Raw genomic sequence first — 22,221 nt, 5'->3', positions numbered from 1 at the left:
CTGCTCAACATCCATTTTAGGATCCCAGTTGAAAGAGCCCTAGGAGACTGACAGTCTCACTGGAAAGGGAAAGATTGGTGACCATGCTTTGGCTCCTCAGGCTTCTGCTCCGGAGTGGCACACTTCATTTTTGCTCACATTACAGAGGCTAAAGCAAATCAGTACACCCCGGCATAAAGCCAAAGGGGAAAAAAGTAAAATTCTCTTGAAGGGTGAATGCCTTTAACTTTGATATAATCTACCACATTGCCCTCATATCCAAGTTCACCTTCCAGCGGCATGGAAGCCTGTGGAAACTTCCTCAGGCTCCTACATCAGGTGGCTTTTGAACCCAGCTAGTGGGAGGCCTCTGCAGGAGACGGGAGAATGTGAGGTTGGGAGATGCCAGGGCACCTTCCATACACCCCCTACTGTAGGCAGGCTTCTGCAGAGGCTCTATTTCTTCCATGACCCCAGCTTCCACTAGCCAGGGCTGCTGACTTTTCTGTTTCTGTGGAGTAGCCCTAGACACTATGACCTTGGACTCACATACTCAGATCTAATATCCAAATGCAAAATGGAGGGGGATTTGACTCACATCATCCAGTTATCTCAAGAACAAAACTAAAAAATGTTTATGAAAATACATAAAGAATAAAGTGTTAGACAAATAAGGTGCTTGAGTGTCTCTGAAGTGAGGCAACGTGGTGTTGCAATAAAGAAAACTAGAGCGGGGTCTCAGGTTACGGTCATCATCTTGCTCTGCCACCAACTGTCACCGCAGCCAGGCGACATGGTGTTCTCTATTCTCCTCATCTGCCAAATGGAGGTAACACCGTTGATGATGAAGTGGTTGCAGAATGGCATAAAGAAGATCTCTGAAGACGTATACTCTCAAGTGTAAAAAGCTACACAAATATTAAATTCACTAGTTAGAAGCGGAAAAAAACTTTATTTCTCTCAAATTAAAAAGGAGGAATCAATCTTCAAGCAAGATAATCAAAATAGTCAATAACACAATTTAACAGTTAGGAGAGCATGTACAGATTAGACTATAGGTCTAGAAACTTTGAATTAAGCGCATACACCTAAATCAGGAGGGCTGACAGCTTTCGCACTGAGGAGATGCAGTGACTCATCGTAAACACACAACTTCTGGGAAACTGGAGCGGACTTTTCACAGGACAGTAAACCGAAGCGACACGTTGTCATTGGCTTAGAGAACAGATAGGAGCTTCAGAGGAGTCACAGTGAAACGCCATTGTAATGCAACAATTTCCCCAGAGATCTGTTCATCTCAGAAACAGGAATATATAAAAATCAGTAGTACAAATTCTCATAAAACTAGAAAAGCCCTCTGAGCCCTAACACCTTGAAGCTTACATAAGCACTGAGGTTTATTTTTCTTCCCTTTACTCTTCTCTAAATTAAATACAAAACAGTTTTTTATTTAGTACATTTCCGACTTTACAGCCAGTTTCAAAACGAAGAAAGGTTTTATGAAATGGAATTAGACACACACCAACCCCAGGGAGAATCTCAAGGTGCAATGCTCCTCGGTGAAGTTTTAAAGAGGAAACCTTTTGTCCACAGAATGACGCTGTTTCCTGGAATAGCCTGATGATTGCCAGGAAGGAACGCACACCCATGCTATCCCAGGGTTCTCCTCCTTTTGGAGGTGTTTGCCATCTCTCCATCTCCCTCTCTCCCTACCTCTCCCTCCCCCACACACAGACCCACACACACACACACACACACGGAGCCAACTGGGGGGATTCCCTGAAGCACACAGATAATGGCATTTCTTTTGGCAAGACTTGTGCAACTTGTTGAAAAAAAAGATAAGGAATGGCGTGTAGGAACAACTGTTATGGGAGTTCGTCTCAACAGCTGCAGGAAGCAGATCTCTCTTCACAGCTGAAATGCGGTTTCATGGTTTCCCGACATCTGGGTCTTGCACACTTTTCATCTAGAAACCAGACTGGATCAGTTATAGGCGGAAAGGGATGATAACTTAGGATCAGACCACACTCCTGTTTAAAAAAAAGTCTCCACTGCTAGATTCTTCTTTTGAGACACTACAAAGAATAAAATAGTTACTAAAAATGCAGGGGAACTGATCAGGAAAGCAATTCATATCAAGAACACAACTTGGCCTTATGAACTACATCTCTGGCAAAAAAAGATACTGTCTTTTAAATAAAAGGTAACACGTGAAATTCACCAGGTAGATACGAATGTCTCCCGAGATCCTGCAACCCAGCAGAACGCGAATGAGATGGGTGCCCTCTGCATATACAGTGTGCCACTACCCCCAGGACCCAGGGTGCCAAAGGCAAAGATTACAGGGACAAATAACACTGTTTTACCCATTTTAGAATTGGGTGCTCAAAGGGGAAAAAGGTACACAAAGGGCCCTTTTGAATTTCCTGATTCATCCCTATAGGTACATGAAAAACACAAGTTTAAGTAAATGGGATGACTTCGGTTTTTACATAAGGAGGCAGGATATCGGAGTATCTGTCATGTAGGGTAATTGCTGAGAATTTAATTAGACAATGTATATATGTACTGGGCAGGAAGTACCACTCAACAGTCACTACTAAGAACAGCTATGTCTTCACACATTCAGAAATTTGTGGTCTTTATGATTTAAGCCAACCCCAGCAGAAGCTGGCAAGGTGTTTAGTCAGCTCGACAGCTACAGTGAAATACTGAAATCAGTTGACAGTGAGCCGAATTTTCTACAATCCTATCTAAGACTGCACACAGGCACCCTTCTATCCTGTCTATCCTACAACTATCCTGTCTCAACAACAATTTAAGAGGTGGAAGAAGCCACGGCAGTACCTCTTCCAAGCCACGGCAGTAACCCTCACCCATGACTCTCTCCTTACCTTCCCTAGCAAAGAGGGGCACAGCTGGGGCTGGAGCTCTTTCGAGTGTGGCCGCTGGAGGATGGCAGGGAAGACAGGAAGCCGTCTCCCCTGGCTAATGCCAGAGCCAGCACAGCAGATGGCAGGCAAAGGTGTGAATGTGGCGCTTAGCATCAGGATGGTGTGGAATGCAAGATAGGGAAGATGGTACTCCGGGGTGGCTCTATGTCAGCGGCTCAATCACATTCCATTCACCGCCAGCACTTCAGGCAGGATCAGTTTATCCTCAGAGCCTTATTCGGGGTATGAATAAGGGAGTGACTTGTTCCAGTAACAGGGAAGAAAAGTGAGTAGCATCGGGAGAGCTGCCAGCAGCCCAGGTCTACAGAGAGCATGACAGCTGGAGCGGGGGGGGGAGCTCAAGGGTAAAGGTCCCCTCCAGGGTATAACCCCATGGACACCAAAATGGTAGGTGAGGGACATGAACCTGACTCCTCCACAGATTAGCCTGGACCCAAGCCTTCTTCAACAGCCGTTCACTTTATAAACGAGTAGTTATAAAATATCAAGGCCTCGGACCTTCCTCTAGCAGCTCCCTTTGCTTCAGCAAAGGGGAAAAAAGGAATCAGTCACATACAGAGTGGAACGGCACGTTAACTGCTTCGGTGTGAGGCCACTTGGAAATGCAAGCAGAATCAAGCAGGCTCAGCACCCTGGCTTGGTTGGGATAGGACAGAGTAAACATCCGGAGCCAACTCGGGCTGCAGAGCTGGGGAAGCCTGCACGTTGAGTCCTGGCTGCACTGGTTATCGGCAGCAAAAGCCCAGCCAAGATGCTTCACATCTCCGACCCCTGCCTTCTTTGTTTATAAACATGGCAACATGCCCATCTCAGAGGATGCTTGAAAGATTAAATGAGATGTTTGCTAAGGTCCTAGAACTACACCTAGCACCTAAAAGGCCTTCAGTAAATGGTACTTATTTTATGTCTGCCTTGGTGTTAAGAGAGTTATTAAATATGGCAATGTTTCCAAGTTCTAAGTTAAGGGGAAAGCCTGTTCAGGTAATGGAAAACAAAATGAATCCACAGCTGACTAGAATCACGGGATATGAGGACAAGTAGGAATCTTAGAGACACCCCGACTACTTCCTTTTTGTGTAACTCTGAAGGAACCGTGTGTGTGTCAATAGAAGGAAGACCAAGAGAAGATGTCCTTTTTGCTTTTGTCCAAATACCTGCAAGAAGATTTTAATTTTTTACAAAATTATTGGACGAAAAACGAGAGAGCTGGTTGAAGAAAATCAGAAATAGACATTTCAGGCCACTAAGCATGAAATAAGTATCCTCTTTCAAAGATCACGGAAAAAGGTGTTTGTCTGTTTTTGGTCTCACCAAGTACAGGACCCTCAACTGCTGGACCACCTCAGAAACAGAAAACGCACTGAGACACCCAGAGGCTCCAACGCTGCCCACAACTGTCTATTTTGCCAGAGAGGAGGGAAGGATGGAGAATGACAGCATGCCACCAGGGACCAGCCATTCCCCATACTTCTCTCGAAAACTCCAAAGGGAGTCTGTTCAAAAGGGAACTAAAGGTAGAGTTGTGAAGATCTGTCTGCTTCTAGAAGGGCACACATTTCTTTTCTTGAACTGTCCACCTAATAACCTTAACTCTCTACTTTCCCTAGTTTGTGCAAAGGGTCTCCATGGCAACAGTAGTCTTAGTTGTGCCATTTTCCTCATTTCAGACTTGTTTTTTCTATGCCTGGATCACCAGGACACCTGAGCCTTACCCGTATCTTTTCACCCTGATCCCCTAAGACAGTCAAAGAATAGTCACATGAAGGGAGCGAGGGAGAAGAACCGGCAAGAGCAGTATCTGGACAGAAGATGCAGTTACTACCATCCGGAACACGGGTACCAGGGACTGACTAGGGATCTACTGGGACGTCTTCAGAAGATAAATAATATGGTACAACACAAGTGGCGTGCAGAAACGGGTAGGTTTTTTTCCCTCCAGTATGAAGACTTAGACAGAAGTCACTCCCAGGAATCGCAAAGGACCTTCTTCAGGGACAATCCCAAAGAGGGGTATTTATTTTTAAGGCAACAGGAATAAATTTCATTGTTCTTCCCAGAGGAGAGCAAGAATTACAACAGGTGGCCACCAAGTCTGGAAACCGGGCAAATCTTCAATAAACGGTTTATTGATAGTACATTATAAATAATGACAAAACTGTATTATCTCTATTTCTAGACTTAATGGCCACCCCACAGAAAGCATCTTTGGAAGAGAAAAAAAAAGTTTTAAGAATTTGTTTTCCCATAATCATAAAGCTGTGCTACTCAGCTCCAGGCCCAGCTAGTGCAACATTCTCCTCAACCCAAAGGCTCCATTCCCTTTACCAACTATTTATAATATGCTTGGGTCACTCACAGGAGAAAAACACTGTCAGCATCAATATTTAGCAGCATTTCAAAATACAGTTTTTTTGTCTTGATGAAAAAACTAAACTATTCTTTTAGTGCAGTAATTTCATGTGGCCTTATTACTTCCATACACAAGATATGATCCTTTAACATTTATGTAGGTAAGCATCTCCCATTTTTTTTGAAGACTCCCAAAGACTCTGAGGATTTTATTTTTTCACAATAAAAGAAAAAAGGGCAGTGTCAACCCATGAGAGTCAGCCCAGCAGCGTTAAGGAGGCCCTCGGCAGAGCCCAGTTCCTGGTGTGGGAAGCGATCTGATAGCCTCCTTTTGCTCTCAGCTCTTAGAAACAGGTCTGAGAGGGATCAAAGCAGTACCTGTCTGTATTGCTTCATAGCCTTGGGAGAAAACAGAGGCTAAAAAAAGATATACAGTCTAATAAAAAGAGTGGAAACCAAATCCTTTCATTCCAGGGATGTCTGCGAAGGACAGATTCTATGGAGCATGGATGCAGAAAAACTATCACTCCTAACAGGAAAAATAAATCATGGACAATCACTCAAGGCCAGAGAAGCAACCACAAAAAGCAACTGCCTTCAAGCGCACGGTCACCAGGAAGGGCACATACCAGAAATCTCGGGACAAGGCGGCCTGGCGCTGTGGTTCAACAGCCTTCGGGAGACGGAGGGCACCAGAGGCCAACACCGTCACGCGCAAAAAGGCTACTACGGCAACAACATGAGGGCCAGAGATCAGCTAGAGGTTGGGGTTAGATGCCGCCAGAAGCCTGGCCTGGGCTTGTTTTCTTGGGAAAAGCTTGAGACGTGCAGAGGCATCGTACGCATGTGTTGGTGACCCTTCTCGAGAAAGGCATAGAGGAGCCGCTTCAGGAACGCTTTCTACTCATTCATTTTCATTTCAGTTCGCCATTTAAACTAGAAAAGACCCTGTGAGCTATCCCCATTAGCTTCTACCTTGGACACAGCACCGATACTATACACACAACTGAACGGACGACATTTTCCTGGTTCTTCCACTTGGCAGGCTCAGTATGCTTCTTTGGACTGAATAGGCGTGATCTTGTTCGAGAAAAGCGTGTAAACGTAGGGCCAGATTTTGTTAGTCTCCGTCCCAGAAAATTGGTGAAGTACTCCTCGGCTCCTGAAAAACAAAATCCAACACACGAAGGCCTTTTTGGCTTCCTCTGACATGACATGAGGGCGGGTGAAGATCCTGGGCATAAAGCCAGCACGACCTTGTGGCCTATCAACCACTGCTAAGTGCCAACCTCCGCACTCGGCGTACCTAAGTAAAACCACAGCTTTTACGGTTCTGGCATGCGTGCCGTGATGCCTCCTCTTCTTCTCCTGTTTAAAACATAGCAAAGAGGGGCCCCTGGGTGGCTCAGTCGTTCAACATCTGCCCTCGGCTCGGGTCATGATGCCGGAGTCCTGGGCTCGAGCCCCGAAGTGGGTTCCCTGCTCACTGAGGAGCCTGCTTCTCCCCCTGATTGTGCACACACTCTCTTCTCTCTCAAAAAAGTAAAATCTTAAAAAATATATGTATCAAAGAATAACATTATATGGACAATCCCCAATCTGCCTCAGGATACATTTTTCCAAAGACAAACCACTGACAAACCTGGGTACTGGGAAACCCTTATTACTTACAACAGAGCGTGAAACACAGGACGTATCATGATGACAGGATCGTAACTTCTGATCTAAAGGCTTGCTAAATTATTTGGGAGCTAAAAGGTCAAAAACCGAGTCCAGTAGTGGCTGCAGACAGCTGTCCTGTACGCAGTCTGCAAATGGGTTTTGTTCAGTATGCATGCTGTTAAGAATGTTATTTGTTGCCAAGATACAAACTGGGATTTCCCCCCTACCCCTCAACTCACAGCCAGATTTCTGCTTCTCTTGAAAAACAGGGCTCACTGGCCACTCTGGGCCTGAGTGCCCCTGTGGGATAAGTGACTGGAGCGGCACGGGCACTGTCACTCAACTGCCCCGATGAACACATCCCCCACCAGGTCTGACACTCACTTCCAACAGCTCCCTGGCCCCTGCAGCCATCTCACTTTGCCATCTGCAGCTTACAGTGTTGCTTTTTTGGGTTAAGTTCCCTCTAGCTGTATCTAGGCAAAAGGTCCCTTCTCATCCTCTGTCCCACTGAGGTATTTACAGGTGGCAGTGTCGAAACATAAACCCCTCTTTCAGCTCCTTGAAAAGGAAAAGGAAAATAATCCTAGACGTAATTTTACAACCTGACAGAGATGTTCAGGTTTCAGTCCTTGTATTATAGGAATTTCAGCATAAAAGAACTGGGCTGTATCTCCCACGTACCACCCCAGCATTTCCCCTAGACACCCAGGGAGGAACTGGGCCTTTAGGGTTTTGTCTAGGTGAAAGACACACAACCCCGCCTCAGCCCCAGGTCCTTCCCACTGAGCGCCACGTGGTTCTGACTGAGCGTCTGCCGGGAAAATGGTGAAGCACACTCACTTGTATAATTCAATGACTGGCTTTGCCACATCCTTGTACTGTCTTAGCCTGGCCGCCACAGCTTCAGGTTTATCGTCCTCCTGCTGGACTAACGGTTCGCCCGTGATGTCATCAACTCCCTATAAATACCAGAGAAACCAGTTAATATGGTCAACACCTGAGCCATTCCAAAGATTAAAAACCTTCCTGTGCCAAAATCCGTGTACTTACTTTTGGACTCCCACTGCATGATGAATCAGGCCTAAGTGGCAACGGTTAACAGTGAAAGTAATTAGAAAGAGGTCAACACTCTTAATAGTCACGTTAACCTTACTTCGCGAGAGCTGACATGGAATCTTTATTAAATTCTCAGATCTTTCCAAACACATTTCAGTGCCACTGAAAAATGATACTTTCAGTTTACAGTTTGGAACTCCATGCTGCTTCCCTCAACCACAAACCACCTTTAGACAACGTCACTCTGGCCCTCTAAACATTTCTAAAACCGCCTTGCTTTCTAAAGTTTGAACTGTTAATACGGAGAATAAAACGTCGAGGGACACCCAGGTGGCTCCGTTGGTTAAGCATCCAACTCTTGATTTCGGCTCAGGTCATGGTTTTAGGGTCGTAAGATTGAGCCCCCCATAGTTTGAACCCCATGTTCAGCATGATGTCTGCTTGAGATCTCTCTCTCCCTCTGCCCCTACTCCTGCTTATATGCTCTCTCTCTTTTTTTTTTTTTTAAAGATTTTATTTATTTATTTGACAGAGAGAGAGAGAGAGATCATAAGTAGGCAGAGAGGCAGGCAGAGAGAGAGGGGGAAGCAGGTTCCCACTGAACAGAGAGCCCGATGCGGGGCTTGATCCCAGGACCCTGAGATCATGACCTGAGCCAAAGGCAGAGGCTTAACCCACTGAGCCACCCAGGCGCCCTGCTTCCTCTCTCTTTAAAGTAAATAAGATCTTAAAAAAAAAAAAGACAATGTCTCAAGAACCAACTGGTTTACTTAGGAGGACACTGATCTGGCAGAAGGTATCTCAGTCTTGCCTCTGCTAACTTTCAAATTCTTTCCTGAGATTAATCTGACTCAGGTTATTTTCCTAGATTGCATAATGACTTATTTAGAGATAGATTAAAATGGGCATGTCTCTACCTGTAACAATCAGGCAAAATTTTCTGAGAACCAAAAAAACTGCAATTTAGAAAACCTGATTTCTGATTTATTTTAAACCTCCCCAAGAAACATACCTATACTTACAAGTAACAACATGGACACGTGAGTGTCTCCCACGTCCATGGCTATTACCCTCCAGGGAGAGAGTCACAAGGAATAATCTGTCAAACGGCAGGCTAGAACAGAACCAAAAGGCTCAGGCAACTCAACTGTATAATCAGAAAGCAGCTATAAATCTGAAATGCACTAAAATTCCATTACAGCTCAGGGCCTTGGGTCCATAACCTGCACTTATGAGTTATTGGTGAGCCCTGTAATCATCACGTGTATTCCATGCTTGTTACCCTGACTCAACAGGCAAGATGGGGGCGGGAGACAGCTGTATATCTCCTTTATTCTCTTCTCCTTTATTTAACTCAGAGCTGCAAAGCTCAGAAGAGTCATTTCCAGGACCGCAGAGCACCCATAAATACAACCACTGCTTCTACAAAGAACAGAATGGTGCTAGGGTGACAGCATCTCTCCTTCTGGGACAGCTTGGCCACAGTGGCTGGGAGAGGTGGCCCAGACTAGCATTTTCACCTGTCTTTGGAGGGAGCACTCTTAACTGTGGGTGTTCTTTTAGGTATTCCAGTCTTTGGAAAGCAACTCAGTGTTAAAGGTTCTCTGACTTTATGAGAATCTCTGCTTCAGCAGGTCTAGGCAGGGCTAAAATGTGAAGCACTTCTTGTGGAACGTCAAGGCATATCCAGAACCCTCTTCTCCTCTCCGTCCATTTCTTACCCTGTACTAGCTTCTTGAGAGGGAAAGGAGGAAGAGACCTAAGAAAAAAATTCCAAAAGTATTCATTACCTTTAAAAAGAAGACTTCAAATGGCAACTAGTGCTTTGCCTAAAGGAGCAAGACTCACTGGAATGTCACCAAAACCATGGCACTCAGGAGCTGGGAAGGTGTCCTTACCCTCTTGAAGTTGGTTTTCTGTAGTAATTATTGACTCTATCTATATGCATACCTACCTATCCCATACACATTAACCCAGTAAGATGCAACTGTCACCCCTTCCACATCTGGATGGCTACAAATAATTCTACCTAACACCCAGTAACAGGAGGGAAGAATCCCACTGAACTAATTCATGTCTTTACCAGAAAGAATAATTCTTTAAATGAGTGTGTTACTTTAAAAAGGTTCTTTAAACATATACCTTTACATATGTTTATTTCATGTAAACATGTGTTACTTTTGGACCTGTTTATTCCTCTCATCCTCCCAGTCCCTTTAAACCCGCACTACCAACACTCCCATGACCCCATCCACTCTGACCCCAAGTCTTTATTACAGTCCCAACCCTCACCATTTATCCCTGTTCTTATGAAACTAGAGAGTACATATACACACGCATACAGATAATGTGTAGAGGGGGGTCACTGTTTTACAAAAATGGAATCACTGTGCTATTTGTTTTTCATATTCAACAGGACCCAGAGGAAGTATTTCTGCAGGTCAAACGGTATCGCACAAAGTCATTCTTTTTACTGAGTATGTAATATTGCAAGATGTACATAATCTCTAGATTATTTAGTCATCCCCTATAAATAATATTCATTTGTTTTCAGATCTCTTCTTCAAAACCAACACTGAAATAAGCATCATTGTGTCTTTGACCTTACCTGCTGGTGCTTTCATTTCCATAACCTATACTCCCAGTGGTGGGTTGAATCAAGTATGTATATTTGAAGATGTTACTGTATATTGCAAGGTTGTTTTTTAAAAACATTATTAATACTTTATATGCCTAATAAAGATGAGGGTGCCATTTTTTCTAGGTCCCACCAGCAACAGGTGATATAAATCTAATTTGCATTCCTTGACCACTAGTGAACAAGAAAGTTCAAACACTTTCGGCCATGCAGATTTGCTTTTTCGAATAATCTATTCATATCCTTCCTACACTTTACAACTGAAAAGTTTCGCCTCTTTCCCGTAAAAATGCTTTGTATATTCTTACGTGTACATGGGGTGGATTGAAGTCCAGGTTATATACCCTTCCACTAGCGGGGTGGATCCAACGTCGGCTGAGACGATCTTTGAGTGTTTCAAATGGAATGTTCAAAGTGATCACTAGGTCCAGCTCGCAGATTTTGTCCAGGGCTTCAGCCTGAACTAAGGTCCTAGGAAAACCTAAATGCCAGAAACAAAACACATCAAATGCAAGACATTTCCCAATTCCAAGGAGTCAATGGTGCATTTTCAGTTGACAAAATAATCGAATCTACACATATACCATCCAGAAACCAGCTTTGATCAGGAATGTATGTCGACCTCCAAACATTTAAAAATAGAAGAAAATATGCTACTTTATAGCTTAGCTTTGACCTGTGGTATAAGCAAAGGAGTCATGTGACCCAAGTACAGAGTGCACTAAACTGAAAATCACTAGACTAGTCCTCACTTTGTTCTTAACTACTCCCGTAACCTTAGGAAAGTTACATCACCTCCATTTCCTCTCTTCTGTTAAAGCAGCAAAGGAATAAAATTGTATTTGTGTTCTTCTATAGCTTTAACCGCTGATGAGTATATTATTCTCAGGCTACCCCTCAACTTCTATTTTCATCCATTCCCTACATCTTACAAAACTCAACATGTGGTCTGCAATCTAGCACAGTAACTGCAAAATGAGAAAATGCACTTAGGAATTTTATAGCAATTTCACAGTAATTTTAAGCCTAGTGAATCCAAAATTTATGCTTGAATGTGTTTTTCTTTTAATTTTTCTAGTAATTTGCTCTTATTCTATTTGATAAAAGGATTGCTCTGCACCAGATTGGGGGGGGGTGCAGGTGAAGAAACACAGCTTTCACCACAGAGTTTGTTCTAGGCTTCCCTTGGAGCTTATTTTCTAATTTCTCCAATAAGGGAAATTACCCAATGGCCCCCACAGAATTATTACAGAAGGGATATAGATTAAGTTACATCTCTTCCCTAAAAGACACAAGAATGGTGAGAACGAAACCGAGGGCATGCTTCAACTCGATTGTCACGACAGGGAAAGAAAAGGCAAGTTTAAACAGAGGTGAGGGAAAGGTTACCTTGCAGGGCAAGATCTCAGTTCACTGGCTCTCCTGGGCCTAACCAAGGTACTCACACGTTCCCATAGGCAAAAGGGTTACTCCAACATGACAGGTAACACCAGAAGACCATGACCTGAGCCGAAGGCAGAGGATTTAACCCACTGAGCCACTCAGGCGCCCCAGCAGTTAGTTGCCTTTTTAAAGTGGTCAGACATAGAGGAGTCATGCTTGAAGAGTCTGATAGTTCGCTGCCCAAATCCTTCCCTTTTAAAAGGGATTTTATGGGTTTGGGGTCTCTGCAGACCTTCTCCGGGTTCTACTCATTATCAGTTCTGGGTGTCAGCTGACATTGGTCCTGGCAGTATCTCCAAGCTGTGGTACCTTAACTGCTTGCTTGGGTCATTGCTTGACACAGGTTGCCTGACATGAGAGACTCCATTTTGCTCCCTCCAAAACTGCTTTCACATTCTTCTATGCCGACCTCTTGTGACCCATCACGCATTTGATGTGGTTTTGGAATACAGGTGGGGTGAGGTCCACAACGGACAACCAAGAATGAATTCTTGAGACGTCTTTGGTGCAGAATGGTGGCTTATGAAAGCACAGGGACAGCAGCCGTGGACAGAACGAGGTGCTGCATCAGGACCTTGAGGAGTAGTGAGGAGTGCTGATTATATACTCAGGGACTGGGGGAAGTAAGGAAAACGGGAGGTTTCAAAAGAACTTTCATATACTAAAAAGAGGACCTACCTATATGACACCTGCAAGACAGCCTTGCCATTGTTAAGTTAAGGTTGTTTCCCCCTCTGGCAAGGTATTAACATTAAGACAGTTGGGAGATTCCTGGAAGAATGTCACGCTTGTCCCACCCGGGCTGGGGGGCGCGGTTCAGGATGTCAGTGGGCTTTGCCTTCATCTAGCCTTCATCACATTGGGACTGGCTTCAACAGAGAAAGAGGCATTTCCAATCTCGCAGTCCAGATGCTGCCTCTTGTGCCAAGTCACCCACCCACCTGTACTGTCTCCTTCCTCCCATAGTGACTCTCTGGCTAAGCATCCTCTTCACAAAAAAGGCACCCACACCACACATTGGGAAATCATGCAGGAAGCATATTCATGGTGGTTTCTCTGCAGTGGCAAGATGGCTGATTCCTTTCTGCTCTTCTAATTATTTTTAACTAAGCATATAGTACATTCAGAATGGAAGGAAAAATACCTTAAGTAAAGAACTGCTGACTAGATATTTTCCAAATCTCAACATAACTTGTCAGGTCAAGTTATGACTACCTGACATTTAGGGAAGTGAAAGGTCAAACTTTACCTCAGATTAAGTACACTACACACACTTAGCCTCAGCCCTGGAAGACAGCAATGCCTGGCAGGCAGTGGGCAAACATTTATGTGTAATACTAGGGTAGCTGTCTTCTAGTCTTCCATTTGGTGGCCATATTTATTTGACAGTTGCCTTATTTTAAATTCTGAATTTAATTCTGTGAAATATAGGTCTCTGTCAAGCCCTGTAAACCCAGCATGTCAATTTTTTCTACTATGGAATGGCTTGACTGCTTGTACATTAATTTATTAAGCAACTATTAAGTTCAAAAACAATTTTAGAATCAGGGCTTCACAGCACCTAGGTGTATCCTGGAGCTTCAAATACATGATAGCTACCAGTTAGGTAACAAAGTCCTACTACCTGGGTCACCAAGGAGCAAGATTTAGCCCCAGGTAGGACCTCAGGACTCATTCAATCTATGGCAACTTAGGCTGGGTGATGGGCAAGGAGTTTCAGAAGAGTCCAGATAAAACCATGCCTGCCTCCTTTATTTTTTCCACCAAATTCCTTACTGAATACTGGACCCCCTCAACCAGGTCCTTTTCTCCATCTCCCTCCCAACAGCTCACTGCAGGTCAGACTGGAGATGCTGTAGAGAAGTTTGTTGGCAAGTCCGCGACCTCTGCTAAGTCTATTAGTCAAGGGTAGCCCACCTTCCCTTGCACTGTACACCACAGTCTGCTCCAGAAGACGAGCTTCCTGAAATGGGATTTAAGATACACGTTACCCCCTCTGTCATCCTCAGGTACTGTGCCTCGCACATTCTATACAGAATCCCAGCAAAGAGGGCAGTGAGCCTTCCACAGAAGGAACTCTCACTGACTGTCATGTCCTGCCTTTTCCCTGTATAACCAACTCCTCCTGAAGGCTTCAAATTAACAACTTGAGTTAGATACTGTGGCCCAAACCACCCCAAGATCAATCTCTATGTTCTTCCCTCCAAATCCCTTTTTAAAGAAAAACTGTTTCAAAAGCAGTGGCTTCCAAAGTAACTCTGAGTACAGAAAGAAGAGAACCTATGCTGCATTGTTCTGTTCATTCTTTTTAGCTTCCATTTTGGATGGTACATTTTATAAGGTATATATTAATAAAATCGTATGTGCATATAATTCACACAAATCCCTGTTTTGAAGATGCAGTCAACACTGATAAGTGTGCAAAAGAATGTAAGGGTTCACTCCTCTAAAGACCCAAGTTCCCAGCCTCAGACCCTGGACTTGGGTTCTAGGGCCACTATCCTGACAAGAAAACACTGTTCTTTATCCTTTGGATAGAGGCTGAAAGGTGAATAAAGCACTAGGAAAGAACAGGATGCTCTGAACAAGAACATGACAGTTCCTCCAACAAATAAAACCTCAAATCCTTATGGCTAAAGTTTCCTGGTCTTCCCTGGACTTTCGTAGTCCAGTTGGCCCAAGAGCCCCACAATTGTTTCTGAACTCTGGCGCCCTCTGGAGGAATGGGTGGAAAATGCAACTGTATGAAAAAAGCTGAACTCAGAAGGAACCTGTTTCAAAAATGTCAGGTGGTGTCTACCTTAGTTAGGGCTCACATTCAGACCTGCTAACGACCAGAGAATCATTAATTCTGGTGGCTTAGAGGTCTTCTTTTAAGACAGTGGCTCTCATCATATCCTCCCATCCTCAAAACAGGTTTAAGTTGAAAGACGAAGGAAAACACAGAAGCCTACAATGAAAGCAAAAATGGGAGAGTTATGGTTTAAGACGTTAATGTTGTTGAAATGCAACTATTTTAATGGTTTAGAAGTACTAACAAGAGGAATAAGTCATTCCTCAACTTCAAGGTTCTCCCTCTGATGGCACACATCAACATTATCAGGGAAGACTTGGGGTGGGATGGGGAGAGCTTATTACTGCCCAGATTTTGTACCATTCTTCCTATAAGGGAACATCTAGGAGCAGGAATTAGGTATTTTTCTGAAAGTTATCCAGGTGACTCTGGCCAAACTTCCCAGTGACAGCAACACCGCAAGTGCAGTATTAATTAACTACGTGTACCTACCCCATTTGGGGGAAGGTCTAACAGCACTTCTAAGCAGGTCCAAACCACTTTGATGAGAGTCTTCTTGACCTCGGTTTCATGGCAAGAGAATTGGGAAGAAAATTCCCAAAGGCTTCTAGATTCACTAAGCCCCTACCTATCTCAAGCCACCTGTTTATGCCATTCCTAGCCTAGATCTTACCTCTACAGAGAGTGGTTTGGCAGGCAAAAAAAGTACAGGAAAACAGTGAGAACAGTAGCCTAGTCAAAGATCCGGGCACCAGCTGCATTTCCAGAAGTGAGGAGAAGCCACGGTGTAAGCCAGGAAACTCAGGGCTCAGTGGAACATGTTAGTTATGGGCACAAGCTCTGGAAGCAGACATCAATCCCAGCTCTGCCCAGCCCTGACAGCATGAACTTCCACAAGACTTTGTAATCTCTCTCTGGTCCTTAGTTTTCTCACTGAACAGATGGCTTCAACAACAGAAATTTGTTTTCTCATAGTCCTGGAGGCCAGAAGTCTGAGATTGAGGTGTCAGGACAGGTGGTCTCCTCTGAGGCCTCTCTCCTTGGCTTGCAGATGGCTGCCTTCTCCCTGTGTCTTCCACAGGGCTCTTCCTCTGTGGGTGTCTGTATCCAAATCCTTTTCTTATAAGCACACTACAGTACTCATATTACACTGGTGCCCACCCTCAAGACCTTATTTAACTTAATCACCTCTTTAGTGACCCTACCTCCAAAAAAGAGCTGAATTATGAGGTACTAAGAGTTAGGACTGGAACAGATGAACTTAGGGGGGCACAACTCAGCCCATAACAGAAGGTAATGCCTACTGCATGGGACTGTTTTGAGGATTAAAAGAGGCAATCTTTATAAAATCTTTGAGATATAAAGTGTTAGGCACATAGTGAGCACTCAATAAATGGCAGCTGTCGCTCTTGCTAGAGCACTCCTGGGAGCCCCATGTCACAAGACAGCACTGCTGCCCTGTGCTTGTGCACAAGCACGACTTGCCTCTATTTATTTTGCTGGTTTAGGGAGTCCCTGGTGCTCTGGGCTCTCTGCCACACAAGGACACCTCAGCCCTTCCAGTGATGAGCCACACAGCCCGCACATTCTGGTCCCCACCCCACTCAAAAGGAAGCTTGATCCAGGCCAGCTTCTGCCACAAGTTTCCCACTCTCCTGACTGCCCCCGTCATCACCTACTCCTGTTTAACAGGAAAGCACCGGAAGCCGACTTTCCTGATCCAGTTCAATACCTTATCATGGTAAGCTTTCATCAGAGTTCAAGGTAAACAGACTGGCCAATCTGGTACAAAGGCTCAGCCTTAAGCAGCTGACAGTCCAAGTGTATCCTGAGGCAGCAGCCAGAGGAAAGTTCTCAGCAACTAACCCACACGCAGGCTATATTACCTGTTACACAGAATCCAAGTTAGGAAAGGGGACAGCCGTGTGCTGTCTTTCCCACCAAGAGAGCACCTCCTTTTGGGAAACATTCCCAGACAAGGCCACCCTGCTTGGGAAGAACATGGACTCATGGCTTCTCAGGCCACGTCCCAACAGCAACGGCACAAATGCAGCTGTGTGTTGTAGTCTACTGTTTACAGGCATGTACAGACATTTCTTCACACCAAGCCTGTGAGGTGTGTGCAGCAGGAACACACACCACCCGCGGTGTAACTGACCAGGGAGCCTGCATGCCGGTGGGGTAGGGGGAGTAGGGGGGGTGGGGGCGGCAGAGGGTGGGGGGTGGGGACAGCGGCAGAACACGACTCAGGTCTGGGGTCTTGCCAGTGCCCACTCTACAACGCTCCTCCTCCACGAGTATAAAAAAGGATTACTACAGGATCCTCAATGTCCCCCCACACACCTCGCCTCAACCGAAAGATCAAAGCATCCAGATAGCACCCTCACCACCCAGCTTCTAGCTGCCCTGCACCCCTGACATGCTGGAACAACTTCATTCCCAAGAAGAGCCCAAACTGTGCACCTAGAAGGCCTACTCTTTTTTTTTTTTTTTTAAAGATTTTTATTTATTTATTGGACAGAGAGAGAAATCACAAGCAGGCAGAGAGAGAGGAGGAAGCAGGATCCCTGTCGAGCAGAGAGCCCGATGAAGGGCTCGATCCCAGGACCCCGGGATCATGACTGGAGCCAAAGGCAGAGGCTTTAACCCACTGAGCCACCCAAGCGCCCCTAGAAGGCCAACTCTCGGTCCTATCACGTCTCACTCACGTCCCCTTCCATCACTCTGTGCCGGCCACACTGACATCCTTGCTGTTCTCGCATCTGCAGGTCCATCCCCACCTTAAACGCTCAGTTTATGGACCCTTGGCGTGACCCACCCCTGCTTCAGGTATCTACATTCGCCCTCGGCTCCCGCAAGTCTTGGCTCACGACTGCGTTCACATCGGAGAGTAAGTCTCCTCCTCCTCTCCAAGGAGAGACCCGAGTTTTCTTTAAGGCAGAAGTAGAGAGAGTATCTGCCAGGAGTCAGAGGAAGTGTAGGGGGACGGTGGAGAAGGCTGTAAGGAAAGGAGTCCAGAGGGTACGGTGGAAAAGTGAAGAATGAGGGGGAAGGAAGAGGAGAATCAGTAATAGAAAAAGAAAAGAAGATAAAGAAGAAAAAAGGACGCCGAGGGATGACGTACCTTTCCCTTAATAACCAAGGATCACAGACATAAAAGGCACAGTTAGAAGTGACGAGCTTCAGACAGTGTCATTTCCAGGGCAGATGTGGCAGGCATCCTAGTCTCCGAAGGTATCACAAAGGCCTCACAAGCGGGCCCTGGCAATGGGCTGGGGCTCTCACTGAAGTCTGGGATGCAGAGTCCCAGGCCTGGGGGATCACAGGTCCTGGAGAGGGGCTCTCCACCACCCTGGCCACTGATTATCAACCAAGAATATCCCTGTATCAGGGCATGAGATGTTCATTTTGACTCTGGTGAGGGAAAATATGGGTATGTTCCTCTTTTATACATTTAGTTAACATCTGGTTAACACTGATCCGCCTTCTCTTCTAAAGATCTACTCAAGGTATGAGATTCAATTCCTTGGTACCTCAAATTGCCAGGATACCGGGATTTGAAAAGAAACAAATAATTAGTAGATATGGAACTTAAAGCATGATCCATGGAAATATTTTAATAGAAAATCTGTTTTTTGTTTTGTTTTTTGAGAGAGAGAGAGAGAGAGAGAAAGCATGTGCGCATGTCCTGGGCTGGCGGGGACGGGGGGGCAGATGGAGACAGAGAGCGAACATGGGGCTCCATCTCACAACCTGAGATCATGAATGACCTGAGTTGAAATCAAGAGTCGGATGCTTATCCAACTGAGCTACCCAGGTGCTCCGAAAATCTGCATCTAAATAAGAATAGACATTCTCAACATGAAAGTACTTAGATGACATACATTAAGTACATTCGAAGTGATTTGGACTAGATAAGCTATGGTTGCATTGGTGGACCCAAGAGAATCTGCCATTCTAGCTGTGGGTGTGTATTCATCTTTAAACACACTTGCTTAATAGCCCCTATTAAAAACTTCGAGCGCCCTATTAAAAACTTCGAGCGCCCGGATGACTGAGTGGCTCAGCTGTTAATCGTTTGCCTTTGGCTCAGGTCATGATCCCAGGGTCCTGGGATCCAGCCCCATGTCGGGCTCCCTGCTCTGCAGGAAACCTGCTTCTCCCTCTCCCACTACCCCCTGCTTGTGTTCCCCCTCTCGCTGTGTCTCTCTCTGTTAAATAAATAAAATCTTAAAAAAAAAAAATTTTTTTTTCAAGCTCCCTGAGGGCTGGGGCTGTGCTTATTCCTGATGTGCCCTGGGACACAGTCGGATTCCCATGCGGATATGGTGTTCCTGGTGGGCAGGGATTACTGACCAAGTGGACTAGATGCACACCCAAATTCTGTCAACAGGTGGCAGCAAGAATAATTCTTCAATTTAGAGAGAGCTGCAATAAATTTTTGGTATGCTTTTATTTTTACTAAAAGTAATCCTCAAAGACATGTTTTCTAAATGACTAAAGCAGAATTCCAGCTTCCTTAGATAACCCAATCCAAGTGAACCTAAGATTCCATTAATTGTTGAGGAAACCAGAAAAACCAATCAGTAAAGTAAAATAAAGAACCCACTTAAGCACAGAGTTTGTGTTCCTCCCTTTACACATGACGCTGCTTATCACACGGTTTCTCTCCAGGAGTATAGAAAACCTACTTCGAGCTTCCAGACTAAGCTATCCACCCCCCACCCTTGTCTCTTAATCTGGCCTAGAAAGGTTGCTATGTCCTGATGAATCAAAATAGTCAATCCATGTAGAAAGTTGAAATTTTATATAGTTAAATTTCTCCCCAAATTCGTGTTATACATCACTAATTAGAGTGCCTAGAGGTTATTTTTTAGACACTCCCCCAACCAAAAAGATTCACCATATGCAGGAAGATGTCGTTAAATCCCTGACATGGTATGTTCCCAGCAGTGCTGGCCACTGGGCCTTGGCACCTACTCCTCTGAGCCATGCCAAGAACCTAAGGGAGGGCAGCCGAAGCAGGAGGTGCCACAGCAACAAGGGAAGAGGGAACTAGGACACTTCTGTTTTTCTAATTTGGAGTGCCTTTCCTCCAGAGGAAGGGCGCAGAGCCAGAGTCCACCACCACATTCCCAGGCAGAAAAGCAAGCCCTCTCCGTGTGATGAAAATAAAAGGGCAGTTTTGAAGGGCAACTTCCAAATTCCGCCTGGGATTGGCAGCTTGTGAAAAGGCCACACAACACCAGGCCCCCTTCCTACGTCTATTAGGACCTGGGGCCAACACGGTTGCTTCTGACCATCCATCTCTTCCTAGCTGGTGGGAAAGCAAGAACCAAGTTACAAATATGCAAGTCATTGTCCATCACAATTAATCACTGAATGATTAAAGATGAAAGCAGGCAGTTATTCTTCCACTGTCTTCCCTAACCCAGAGGTGTTCAAACTATTTATACCACTAGCTAGAAGCCTCAGTAGCAACTTAAAGTTAATTACCGTCAAAACCTGTTTTATGAGGGCCTTTCCTGGCTTACATCTTATAATTACCTTATCTTTTGGCACAATATTTATTTGTACGTGTATCCAAGACCTCCATATTCCACTTCATCCGGTTTTTATTAACAGATGGTAAAAAGAATAAGACACAGCTGGGCTCCAGATGCTGGCAAAGAGAAATGAAGCTACACTGTATCACTGGGTGAGTTCCACAGTTCCTGCTGAGCTGAAAGCTTTGGACCTACTTCCTCCTTACTGCGATCTTCTAGGGACACCTGGAACTCTTCTATTACATATCCTAGAGTTTATCCTAGATCGGCAATAAGCAGGTCCTGCTCCCAAGGAGCAGTCAATGATTTAAAAACTTAGATATGCTATCATCACTACTGAGGGATCCAGTGATAGAAGATAGATACTACAGAAAATTTGGTTTTAAATCATAAACTGGGATTTTCAAAGTGGCTTAGGAAAATAGAAAATGAATTCCTATTAGGTAGGGATTCTTGGGGAAATCAAGTGGTTTTGAGATTCTCTGGCATCCACGTAATGATTTTTCCTGTTTAAGGATATAGATGAAACTTGTGGCTTATCATCTCTGTTCTTAAACAAAATATACTAGAACCATGGAACCCTTTCCCAGTAAAGGAAGATGCTGGAAGGTGCAGTTCACTGTAAATCCTTTGCTGAAAGGCCCCTCCTGTTTACTTTTTCTTTGAAAAAGAAAAGTTTCCATATAAATAAATTAGGGGAAAATGGGTCCCACTGTATCTCAGTTGAGACAAAAGGAATTTGCAAATGACTCCGTCAGAGGCCCATGTTTTTATCCCAAATAAAAGAAGAGAAGCCCAGTATCCCTGACATGGCTCAGCTACAGGCATGTATTTATAAGCTTTTTCTACGTGTCAAACACACTTGTAGGTATAGGAAGGTACAAAATATCAAATACGCAGGTAAATCCATAAGTCACATTTTAAGGTAGGAAGAACAAATGAAACAGGCAGTTAGGACGGTACAGCTAGGACCCAGAGAGGAGAGGATATGGGTGTAGAGATCTAATGAAGCGATCCCCAGGACAGTGTAGAGGTATAGCACGGCAAGTAGAGGGAACAGTAACTGCGAAGGTCCTGCATCATCAGCACACACAGCGTATAAAAAAGTAAAGAGATTCTCAAGTGGCTATGGGATAGAAACACAGTTCTGCTCTCCCCTTCCCTCGAGAAAGAAAAGAGGTCTGAACATATATGAAGACAAAAGGAAACACAAAAGTGTGAAAATTTTAAATGAAATATGATAAAGTAAAGACAAGGACTATTCAATATAACATCTGATAGAACTGGCATCCTTGAAATAGAAAAATTGAACAAAAGGATGAAAAAGATGTCATACAGGCCCAGCTCCTTCAAAGGCAAGAGCTGGAGATCAAAAGGACACACTACCTACAGGGGGGAGGACAGAAGACAACAGGGAGGCAGTCTATTTACTCCAGTAAATAGTCTATTTACTCTAATTTCTCAGGAAGTCTATACAGAAAAAAAAAATCATCTTCAAAAAAGTCAGACAGGCCTTAGGGCTTTCCAGAGCAATAACCCAGGCCTGAAGAAGATGGAACAATGGCTACAAAGTTCCAAAGGGCACAAGGACCACCCGGGGAGTATGACGGCTGGCTGAACTGCGGACTGATGAGCATTTTCACACATGAGAACTCAGGGAACACCATACATCTGAGCCCTCTGCTAGGAGGGAAGAAAACATCCAACAAAACCCAGCCAAGGGGCACCTGGGTGGCTCAGTGGGTTAAGCCTCTGCCTTCGGCTCAGGTCATGATCTCAGGGTCCTGGGATCGA

At 44.8% G+C, this 22,221-nt stretch overlaps 1 protein-coding gene across 8 annotated transcripts in view; it reads right to left on the bottom strand.

Moving 5' to 3' along the window:
• Nucleotides 1-911: 911 nt before the first annotated feature.
• The window catches only part of AK4 (adenylate kinase 4), a 67,749-nt gene continuing 46,439 nt past the window's right edge, over nucleotides 912-22,221 (bottom strand). For all 8 annotated transcript variants that reach the window (XM_004762943.3, XM_004762942.3, XM_045064671.1 and 5 more), the window contains 3 exons: nucleotides 10,953-11,125; nucleotides 7,791-7,909; nucleotides 912-6,447 (listed from right to left, as the gene is read on the bottom strand). In XM_004762943.3, the coding sequence (XP_004763000.1) occupies nucleotides 6,333-6,447; nucleotides 7,791-7,909; nucleotides 10,953-11,125 (407 nt within the window). In that variant the 3' untranslated portion in view covers nucleotides 912-6,332. The remainder of the gene's footprint in view (nucleotides 6,448-7,790; nucleotides 7,910-10,952; nucleotides 11,126-22,221) is intronic.

Source organism: Mustela putorius, unplaced genomic scaffold (genome assembly GCF_011764305.1).
Source record: "Mustela putorius furo isolate JIRA1106 unplaced genomic scaffold, ASM1176430v1.1 tig00003853_pilon_pilon_pilon, whole genome shotgun sequence".
NCBI classification, from domain to species: Eukaryota; Metazoa; Chordata; class Mammalia; order Carnivora; family Mustelidae; genus Mustela; species Mustela putorius.
This window is presented reverse-complemented; position numbering and strand designations above follow the sequence as displayed.